The sequence below is a fragment of the Humulus lupulus genome, chromosome 9 (genome assembly GCF_963169125.1).
Source record: "Humulus lupulus chromosome 9, drHumLupu1.1, whole genome shotgun sequence".
Taxonomy (NCBI): Eukaryota; Viridiplantae; Streptophyta; class Magnoliopsida; order Rosales; family Cannabaceae; genus Humulus; species Humulus lupulus.
The window spans coordinates 163,618,244-163,629,902 of NC_084801.1; the positions used below are offsets into that span (position 1 = coordinate 163,618,244).

Here is an 11,659-nt window from a genome sequence, read left to right on the forward strand (position 1 = left end):
TAACAAATTTTTATCCATTAAGCTCTATTTATAATCCAACTCTATTTAACCAACTATGTTTTAAATTTAAACCCCTAAGCTTAAAATTTAAACCCCTATGTTTTAAATTTAAACCACTAAGGTTTAAATTTAAACCACTTGCCTACAACTTTAAACCACAATAAAAAATGCATCAAATTTTGAACCACATGGCTAAATGGAATCAAATTTTGAACCACAACTCTAAATGGAATCAAATTTTGAACCACAATTTATAAATTTTGAACCCCTAAGCTAAATGACATCAAATTTTGAACCCCAAGGATAAATATTATAAAATTTTGATCCAAAATTTATGTATTTTTATCCATTCAGCTCTATTTATAATCCAAGTCTCTTTTACCCTCAATGTTTTAAATTTAAATCACTAAGCTTTAAATTTAAACCACTTGCCTTAAACTTTAAACCCCAAGGCTAAATTGTATCAAATTTTTATCTATTAAGCTCTACTTATAATAAAACTCTATTTAACGAATTATTTTTAAATTTAAACCTAATTTCTTTATTCGTCAAAAATTTTAGACCAGAAGTTGTTAGTGGCAAAAAAAAAAAAAATTATATATTTTATTTTTAGGTGTGTCTGTGCGCCGCGGCCCATATAAATTAGAGCCGCGGTGCCCAGTGACAAATAATTGCTATTTTTTGTTTCATTCTGAGCGCCGCGGCTCTAATGTCTAAAGGTTCTGTGCGCCGCGGCGGGGAAAATGGCACTTGCCTATAGGGTTTATAATCCAAGTATCTTTAAACAACAAAGTTTTATATTTAAACTGTTAAGCTTTAAATTTAAACCACTTGCCTAAGAATTTAAACCACTAAGCTTTAAATTTAAACCACTTTCATAAAAATTTAAACCACAATGCAAATGGCTTCAAATTTTGAACCACATGGCTAAATGGAATCAAATTTTGAACCACAAGGCTAAATGGTATCAAAATTTTATCCATTAAGCTGTATTTATAATCCAACTCTATTTAACCAACTATGTTTTAAATTTAAACCCCTAAGCTTAAAATTTAAACCCCTATGTTTTAAATTTAAACACCTTGCCTAGAAATTTAAACTGCAAGCCTTAAATAAATAAGATTAACTGATAAATTTTTCATAATTTAAAGATGATAATCTATCATCTTTTATAACCTTTTTCTGTCAAATTCATCTCTCACTAATATCAATTCCTATTTTTCATAAATTAAATAGATAATAATATAATAAAAAAAAATGTACTTTAATAAATGTATAAACATTCTTATCCACAAGTCCACAACGCAACAAATATGTATAACATTGCATCTTTATAGTCTTTAGACTGCAACAGATAACAACAGTTCATGCTTTCATGCATAATGCACTGTACTCAAGGACAATAATCAATCTCAATGATCATGATATGTATGCAATTCACAACTCAATGTTATCCTTCTTTTAGAATTGGTTGGCTTTTACAATTCTTTCTATTATGCCCCAATATTCCGTAATTTCCACACTTGACTGTTTGAACATGCTTGGGAAATTCTCCTGTTGATGGAATTCTTTTTTTCTTGGGACGTCCTTGTTTTACTTTGAATTTTGGAACTTTCATGCTATCTCCTATAATTTCATCTGGGACACTCCAATCATCTTTATCTGGAAGAGGATTAATTGATCCTGCATATGTCTCTTTCAAAACAGAATTTTTATACCAATTTGAGCAAAATTTGTACTTGTCCAAGTACTTGCTTTCAATTGTTGCAATAGCATGTGCACATGGAATTCCCTCTAGTTGAAATTCATGACATGTGCATATATGTTGTTCCAAGTCGACAACAAACACTCGATCACCATATGTGACACTAGATTTCATTGCATCTACCTGTGAAACAATACAATTATTAAGCAATAAATTTAAAATCCGAACAAAAAGAAAATAAATGTAACTTTAATAACATACCTTCATTCAAAATGCCACATCAAGTTTTATCTCCATTTCATCATTTGCCCATTTTGTCACCTCAACAAATTGGTTGATTGCTGCTTCTTTTCTTGTTGAAAACCATCTTTGGAGCATCTCTCTTATAGCTTCTATTAACGACGTTATAGGAAATTCTCTCGCATGCACAATTGCTGCATTTATAGATTCGGCAATGTTACTTGTAAAAATGTTATACCTTTTCGTTGGAAAGAATGGCCGAGCCCATTTTTTTGGTTTTGCTTCCAAAAGATAAGTGGTCATTTCAGGGCTAATTTTCTGTAATTCAGCCATGGCAGAATAATATTCTTGAGCTGAGTACGCTCTTGAAGCAGTTTCAAATATGGCATGCACATGTAATCCCCTAAACTTAGTCCTTAGATTTTGCTTCAAATGATAAAGAAAAACTCCATGATATACACCAGGATACACTTGTTCAACTGCATTTTTGATGCTTTTATGCCTGTCAGATACTATGCACAAGTTTTCTCAATCTCCTATTGCTTCTTTTAGTCTTGTAAAGAACCATATCCATGCATTGTCATTTTCTGAATCCCCAATTCCAAAGGCGAGCGGAAAAATTTGATTGTTTCCATCTTTAACACAAGCTGCATACAGTGTACCTCCACATTTCGTCTTTAAAAATGTTCCATCTACCACTATAACTGGTCTACATTGCTTCCATCCATCTAATGAAGCCCCAAAAGCAATAAACATGTATTTAAACCTGTAAAATTTAAATAAAAAAACAACGAATTCCTAGAGATGTAAGATATGGATTGTAATCAGTAAAGCCTTTAATATAGGAATGCAAATTATAAATATTATTAATACCTGTTTTCTTCATCTTTACATACTCTTGTGATAGTTCCTGGGTTGGCCAACTGTAGCATATACAAATATGAAGGCAACAATGCATAACTTTCCTCATTTGACCCTCTAACATCATCAGCTGCAAGTGTTTTTGCTCTCCAGGCTTTATTGTATGTTACACCTACCCCATGTTCATCTCTCATGTCTCTTATTATTTGCCTTGGTCGATAGGTTGATCCTGGGTCACGAAACTTCTCTTTGAAGTAACTACTGATGACTTTTGCACTTGCTTGTCTATTTTCAAAATTTCTGTGATTTAAGGAGCATGTGTGGTGTTTATGGTATTTGATAACTCGAAAGTAGTCTGATACTTTTGAGCTTCTTGCACGTACATACCAGCCACAATTCTCATCTATGCATTTTGCCCAAAATGCTTCTGAACATGATTTTTGAATTCTGTACTGAAAGTGTTTCTTGATGGCTATTTTCGCAAGTGTATGTTTTAGATCAGTCTTATTCTTGAAAACATAATTGAGTCTTATGTCTTCAATCTCCATATTCGGCAACACATGCAGAGGTGATTGAGCTTCTTGCCCGTGTTCTGTAAATTTGTTGGATTCTTGTGTTGAGGCGCTCTTCATCTTGCTAGTGCTTGCAGTATTCATATTGGGGTCTGTGAGAGTCAAACTGTGACTTGTTGCATTGCTTGCTAAAGCAGATGGAATGCTAGCTTCTCTTGGCAAAGAAATGGTTTGATTTCTCTGTTCTACTTCAACGATGAGAGGACATTTTTTCAACTCTTCCACAGTCTTGTTCAAGTTTAGATAAACTTGTAAATTCTCATCACTTTCTATCTTCATTCCTTTGCTTGTATCCATATTTGCATCAAAAATCAAGTTTGTTGAAATCAATCTTTCATTCAATCTGAGCTCTTTGTATATCTTGTTTACCAATTCCACATACTTGATATCCTTTTCCACCATCAATATTTTCACTTCATGATCAATGTATTTGTTGTTTGCATTCCATCTTCTGTTAAAAACTACAAATAACATTATCTTATCCATTTCCTGCAATAAAAAATAACACAACCATGAGAGCTTATTGCTTTATCTTGGATAGAAATTAAAAAAAAAAAAATTCAATTCAATATACTTTTTGCCTTAACTTCACTCATCTCAAGGCAAACACAATTTTTGCAAAACTAAGTGTCAATAATATTTGTGACTCAATAAGAAGAATCAAAGTAATGCAAAAGATGTTTTATCGTGAAGATGAAGATAATAATGTTATTTTACAACAAAATTTAAACCTCAAACATTCAATGGCTAAAAATTTAAACTAATACTTTCATAATTTACAACATTGTTCTTAAAATTAGGATTCAATGTGCTGAACAACAAAGACATATTTTTGAGGATGCTGGAAATGATTTTGGCAAGAGAAATGGATCTCAAAAAGAAAATGACAGAAATAAGACAAGTTGAAGAAGTGCTAAAGCAAAGGCTGGTCTCATCAGAAGAACAAATATACTGCATGGGAGATGAAACAGAAGATGTTCGGGAAAAATTGTTTGTGGTGGATAATATGGCTGTGGTTTCAGTGGGAATTTCAAAAGAGCTGTTGGGTCAATTGCAGACACTCCAGGTAAGTTTAAAAAGTTCAGCTACTCGGTTGAGATCAAAGCTGGAAAGCAGCAATGCAAAATTTAATGACTTGCTTGTTACATAGACAAACAAACTAAAATCCAATTTGAGAGATGCTGAAGATAAAATAATTCTTGCCAATTTAAAAGCCTTTACTTTGGGGTGATAAGGTCAGATTGAATGATAAAGAGCTGAAAGAATCTGAGTTTCTGCTGCTGAATGCAAAGTATTCTGCAGATTGGAGTCAGGAAGAGCTTAATGCTCTATGTTGCATAATCAATGTAGTACCATCTTGCACTTCTATAAGACCAAGAAAATGAATAGCAAAAAGTATATATATTGTGTAGTTAGGAAACAAAGAAAATCGCTAAAACTCACTTACTCATGACATATCCATAAAAGGAATTAAGAATGCACTTTCGAGAGAGTTGTAAAGAATCATATAATAGTTTTTAGTTACCATTTTTATTACATATAATAAAAATAGTTCATGATCTTCCAAAAGTAAATAGATGTTATTCTTTGCATAAGATTTTTTGTAATGTGATAGATCTTTCTTAGGTAATAACAATTATATCTTAGTTTCCAAATCCAATAATGAAATTTCTCAAGAACAACTTTATTAATAAAAATGAAAGATTTACAAATGAGCATATGAGAGGCTCAAACTCTCGTACCACAGCCTTTCAAGAGGGCTGATATCTCCACCAAAGTTTAAATTATAAATCAAGTATATTTAAACCCTTAGTTTTGAAATTTAAACCATTAAGCTTTACATTTAAACCACAAGACTTAAAATTTAAACTACTTGCCTTAAAATTTAATCCGCAAGTCTTAAATATCTTAAAATATGAACAACTAAACTTAAATGGCATCAAAATTTAATCCACAAGGTTTAAGTTTTATTCATTTAGGCTTAAATTATAAACATACTCTATTTTAATCTATATAATGTAATGTGTGAATCTAATATAAAATTTTTATAATTTTAAACCAAATGTCTTAAAACTTAAACCACTATTTATAAATCTGAACCACAAGGCTTAAATGACATCATATTTAAACCACAATTTATAAATTTTTATTCATTTAACCTTAAATTATAAACCAAGTATCTTTAAACCCCTAGGTTTGAAATTTAATCAACTAAGCTTTAAATTTAAACCACAATGCTTAAAATTTAAACCACTTGCTTTAAAATTTAAACCGCAAGCCTTAAATGACTTAGATCAAATGTTTCATGGCATTTGTTTGGTAAATTGCAGACACCCTAGCTAAGTTTGAAAAGTTCAACTACTTGGCTAAAATCAAAGCTTGAAGGTTCCAAGGAAGAATTGAAGGCTAAAGAAAATTATTTGAGCAAGCTGGAAAGGAGCAATGCAAAATTTAATGACTTGCTTGTTGCATAGACAAACATACTAAAATCAAAATTGAGAAATGCTGAAGATAAAATAATTCTTGCCAATTCAAAACCCTTTACTTTGGGTGATAAGGTTAGATTGCTTGTTCAGCTACAATGTGCAATAACATATGCCAAAGCTAGTCAAGACAAACAAATCCTTCTGTATTCTACAATAGCTGAGCAGTGAGGGCAGAGAAGCCAGACAAAGGAGTTTTCATTAGAGGGGCGGGAGATTCTACCACTGGAGCATTTCTGTGAGAAGTGTCGGAAGGCATTGAAGAATCAAGAAAGTAAAAGAATCAAGGGAAAGCTGAAGAAGAAGATTAATGTTTTTGGCTGATAGCATTTAAAGAATAGAAAGTGTTTGATAAAAGCTCTGATAAAGTAATGGATTGAGCTACTGAGCTTTGTATTTATAGAGTTTCATTAATACACCAAAACAATTTTTTAACAGCTTTATCCAAACCTAGTTGTTCATTTAGGTAAACAGTTATATAAAAACAAACTCTAAATTAATTTAACAAAACCTTAGTATAATATCTAACATATTCATGCCAATCAACGAAAGCTTTCATTGAGTTCAAGCTACATACCTTCAACTTTAATGTCAGGATAAAATCTAATTCTTTGTTCAAGGTGGCAGCAGGTGTTTGTTTTCTTAGATCAAGGCTTGCTCTATCAAGTACAAACCTACAGAAAATATAAAATCAATTAAACCAACAATTTTGGACAAATAGGTACAACAATAATGATCCCAGAAATGGCCAGCACACATGTCAAACATCAGACAAGTTTAAGAATTTATTCCAGTATATTTAATTCCAGATCAAAGAGCCAAATGTAGCATTAAAATAAAAACATATAAATCCGAAAATCATATAAACAAAGATCAACAAACTCTTTTTTATACCAGAAATTTATAGTTTACATAGAGGCATTTGATCAACAAACTCCTAGCACTATAAATTTGTGAAAATGAAGAAAAACTCTCCATGATAATGATAATGATCCCAATGGCAGATTTTTTGCAATATCATAGTCACAGTTTTATTGAGTAATTTTAACAAACACTTAGAATGCATTTTAACTTATGTATAATATGGAATATTCAATTTCATTTAACTTCACTAAATTTTTATACACACATGAATGTTAATTTATATGTATGATTCTACAGTTTAAAATTTTTTTAAAAAAATAAAAATTGTGAAAGGAGGAAGAGAGAAATTTAGTCTCAAGCAAGGAGGAAGAACTCACCAAGCAGATTTGAGTGGCTGTGGCAGAGGAACAGAAAAGGAAATTTGATGAACAACAGTGCGGTGAAGAGGAAATCGCTGGTGGTGGACTATCTATGGGAGAAGGAGAAATCGTTCGATCGAAGAGGAAGCTGTAACTATAAAACCAGTATGAGTAAGGGTAATATAGGAATCACAACTTTAAAAGTGGGTATATTTAGTTAAGATATTGATGGTGGATATATCTAGTTAAGTAGGTTTAAAAACAGGTAATTATGAAAAAGACCCTTAAAACGGTTGTTACAAGCCCAAAATTGTTCAAGCCTTTTTTAAAGAAGAAAAAACTATTTTTTTAAAAAAAAAAAAAAAATAGGTTCGGTATGAAGTGAGCTTTTGGGGTCTACACTCATGCTTGCGGGACGAGCCAATGCACCCGAGTTGCATGTTGATTTGGTCTATAATTTGAGGTGACCCTTTACTTGATTTCTTATTCTTACCATGCTAAGGTGATGAAATTCTTTATACTTTTGTTAAAATACAAATTCATGTCGAGACACCTACAATTTCAAACTTTTTCTTTTCTCATTTAACTAATTTTAAGTGACAATCTCTCATTTCTTCTATAACCATGTTCAGCATGTAAATATTTAATTTTGATGTACCCATTAGAAACAAAATTTAGAAGTACCTCTCACTAGCATATAGTCGATCTTACTCAAAAGTATACTTCAAAATGTTAAGAGTCAACACTGACTCTAGTTCTCTAGAGTTTTCTAGAGAATAATTTGTATAATCTAACAATGGGCCCAAGCCCATTTAGAATTTTCTAGTTTTAAAAAAACAAATGGATTAAGCTAGAATACTCTAGCTACTACTAGTTGGTTGTGGCAACCGACTTTGGAATACTATAAATAGGGACCTTGGGTCCCTTGCAAGTGTGTCCAAATTTGTAGCAAAGTGTGTCTAAAAGAGTATCCCAAAAGTGTGAGTCTAAGTGAGTACTATATATGTGTGTCTAAAAAGAGTGTGAGAAAAGTTATTAAGTGAGTGCTCCAAAACAAAGTGTGTAAGTGTTTAGAGTGTGTTGTGGTAAAATATTGTATTCAAGTCTTGATGTAATTACTTTTGTAATAATAAAGTAATTACGTGTTCACGTGTTGTGGTGTTCAACAATTGGTATCAGAGCTAAGGTTGTGAAATTTTTTGAAATTCTGAGTATGCTATGTGGTTGCAGCTTTGACTGAACTTCCACATCAGAAAATATTTCTTGAGATTGTCATTGAGAGAGTTTCCTTAGAGTCGTGTGTTAAGCTTCTTTGAGAGATCGTGTGTGGTTTAGTACTACAAATTTTGTTGTCAAAATCAAGCTTGCTTGGAAAATATAGAATTTTTGCCAAACCACGATAGGTGACCTTCAAGTGGTCAATGGAATTAAGAAACTTAACTATCAAAATTACAACACGTGGTCGTCGCATATGGAGGCATATCTCCAAGGGCAAGACTTGTGGGATATCGTTAAAGGCAACGAGGTCACACAACCAAAGGTTGCAGTTGCTCTGAAGAAATGGAAGATTAAACCTGGCAAAGCATTGTTTGCTATTCGGACCACAATCGAAGATGAAATGTTGGAGCACATTAGGGAATTGAAGACACTGAAGGAAGCATGGGATACTTTCACATCATTATTCACAAAGAAGAATGATGTGAGATTGCAGTTTCTAGAGAATGAGCTTCTCTCCATTACACAACACGACATGACAATCAGTCAATACTTTACCAAGATAAAATCTATGTCAGACTCCAGAATTAGAAGAATTACTAGTCATGGATTAAAAGCCGAATATAGAAGTTTTATTGCTGTAATACAAGGTTAGCCAAGCCAACATTCTCTTACTGAATTAGAAAACTTGCTAGCTGACCAAGAAGCACTGGCTAAGCAATTATCTAGAGTCTCGATAAAGAGTGACGAAGAAGCACTCTTTAGTAGTAATAAGAAAGGTCGATCCTGACCAAGTTTTAGCAAAGGTTCTAGAAGATATGATGACAAAGATGGTCATCATGGAAGCTCCCAAACAGGGGGAGCTCAAAAGAAAGACAACTAGGGTGGCCAATTTAAGAGTAACAATAAATTTGATGGTAAATGCTACAACTGTAGGAAAAAGGGCCACATTGCCAAAAATTGTTGGTCCAAGAAGAAAACAGCAGAAGGCAATGTAGTCACATCAAACACAGGACGAGCAAGCGATGAAGAATGGGACGCTGAAGCATCATTCGCTGTGGAGGAAGGAGAATTAGCTTTAGCAGTTACTGTTCCTGGACCAATCGACTACAATAGTGATTGGATAATCGACTTTGACTACTCAAATCATATAACAGGAGATGAGGAGAAATTGCAGAACATAATCGAGTACAAAGGTGGTCGAGTGGTAGTGACAACCAATAATTCAAGATTACCGATTGCCCATATCGGTAAAACAAAAATTGTGCCACGATTTAGTTCAAAGGAAGTACAACTCCAGGATGTCTACCATGTACCTGGAATGAAGAAAAACTTACTATCGGTGGCGCAACTTACAGCATCAGGCCATCACGTTGTATTCGGTCTTCATGATGTTAAGATATATCAAGACCTTAAGATCTTTGGAACACCGACCATGAAAGGGTGATGTTTAGAGTCTGTCTGTGTAATGTTAGCAGAGTCGGCTTATGTAGACAAGACTCGAAAGAACGAGACAACAAATTTGTGGCATGCAAGGCTAGGACATGTCAGCTATCATAAACTCAAGGTGATGATGAAGAAATCTATGTTGAAGGGTCTTCCTCAACTCGAAGTTAGAACATAGACTGTATGTGATGGCTGCCAATACGGTAAGGTGCATCAATTATCGTATGAAGACTCAAAGTTCAAAGCCAAAGCACTGTTGGAGCTAGTCCATTCCGACGTATTCGGCCGAGTCAAGGAACCATCGATCACCAGCATGCGGTACATGGTTACATTCTTTGATGAATTCTCACGGTACATATAGTTGTTCTTTATAAAAGAAAAGTCTGAAAATTTTTCAAAATTTATAGAATTCAAAGAAATAGTCGAAGGAGAAGTTGGAAAGAAAATTCAATGTCTGCGAACAGACAGGCAGTGAATACACATCAAATGGATTTTCTCAGTACCTACGAGAGTGCCGCATACGCCAACAATTCACATGTGCCAATACACCACAACAGAATGGAGTAGCTGAGAGGAAGAATCGACATCTTGCAGAGACATGTCGAAGCATGCAACATGCGAAGAATGTTCCAGGAAGATTCTGGGCAGAAGGTATGAAGACAACAGCTCATGTGATCAATAGACTTCCCCAAGCAAAGTTAGGGTTCGTTTCACCCTTTGAGAGACTGTGGGGTTGTAAACCTACAGTAAGTCACTTTCGAGTGTTTGGCTGTGTATGCCACGTGTTCGTGCCAAGTCATCTACGTAGCAAATTTGACAAGAAGGCAATTCGATGTATCTTTGTGGGATACGATAGCCAAAGGAAAGGGTGGAAGTGTTGCGACCCTAATACTGGAAAGTGTTATACGTCAAGGAATGTGGTATTTGATGAAGCCTCATCATGGTGGTCACCACAAAAGGAAGAGTTGCCATATTCTAAAGAAATAAAAGACAATTTGCAAAAGAAGATGGGGGAGAAAATTGTTGAGCTACATTCGACTCCAGAAATGGATGAAGAAAAACAAAGTGAGGAAGACATCGAAGAGGCAACACAAAGTCCCTGGCAACACAGGAGTGCATCAAAGAGCAGCAGACGATGCAAGTGATATTCAACCTGAAGAAGGAAGCCCACAACCTCGGAGATCAACAAGAGCACGGAAGCCAAATCCCAAGTATGCCAATGCTGCTATAGCCGAAGAAGAAAAGTTCAGAGAACCAGATACATATGAAGAAGCGTCCCAGAATATCAAGTAGATAGAAGCCATGAAAGAAGAGATAAGTTCTCTCGAGAAGAATCAAACTTGGGAGCTGGTGCCAAAGTTAAAGGAAGTAAAACCCATTTCCTGCAAATAGGTATACAAGGTAAAAACTCGTCCTAATGGATCGATTGAGAGATATAAAGCCTAATTAGTAGCTCGTGGATTCTCTCAACAGTATGGGCTAGACTATGATGAGACGTTCAGCCTAGTTGCCAAGATTACAACAGTACGAGTCTTGTTGGCGCTTGCAGCATGTAAAGACTGGAGACTATGGCAGATGGATGTGAAGAATGCCTTTCTACATGGAGAACTAGATCGAGAAATATACATGGCCCAACCAAGAGGATTTGAGGATAAAGTTCATCCTGAGTATGTTTGTAAACTGAAAAAGGCGCTCTATGGATTGAAGCAGGCTCCGAGAGCATGGTATGGCAAGATTGATGAGTTCTTATTGGAGAGTGGATATGTCATGGCACATGCAGATTCAAGCTTATTTGTTAAATTAAAGGAAGCAAAGATCGTAGTTGTTTTGGTATATGTTGATGACCTCATCATCACTGGCAATGATGAAGCAGAAATTTGCTAAACAAAGGAGAACCTGTCAATTCACTTTCAA

General features: G+C 34.2%; 1 protein-coding gene across 1 annotated transcript; it reads right to left on the minus strand.

Annotated features, from left to right (window-relative positions):
- Positions 1 to 1,285: 1,285 nt before the first annotated feature.
- LOC133800255 (uncharacterized) lies at positions 1,286 to 3,864 on the minus strand. Its single transcript, XM_062238209.1, has 5 exons — positions 2,819 to 3,864; positions 2,511 to 2,711; positions 1,982 to 2,447; positions 1,598 to 1,888; positions 1,286 to 1,345 (listed from the first exon to the last, which is right to left on the minus strand). Exons 1-5 carry the CDS (start codon positions 3,862 to 3,864, stop codon positions 1,286 to 1,288), a joined length of 2,064 nt encoding a protein of 687 aa, XP_062094193.1.
- Positions 3,865 to 11,659: the final 7,795 nt, after the last annotated feature.

Excerpts from the sequence above, each read along its gene's own strand:
- LOC133800255 (XM_062238209.1), bottom strand. The coding sequence starts at position 3,864 with ATGGATAAGATAATGTTATTTGTAGTTTTTAACAGAAGATGGAATGCA. Across the intron at positions 2,448-2,510 it reads AATGACAATGCATGGATATG|GCATAAAAGCATCAAAAATG; the intron begins GTTCTTTACAAG and ends AGTATCTGACAG. Across the intron at positions 1,889-1,981 it reads TGGAGATAAAACTTGATGTG|GTAGATGCAATGAAATCTAG; the intron begins GCATTTTGAATG and ends ATTGTTTCACAG.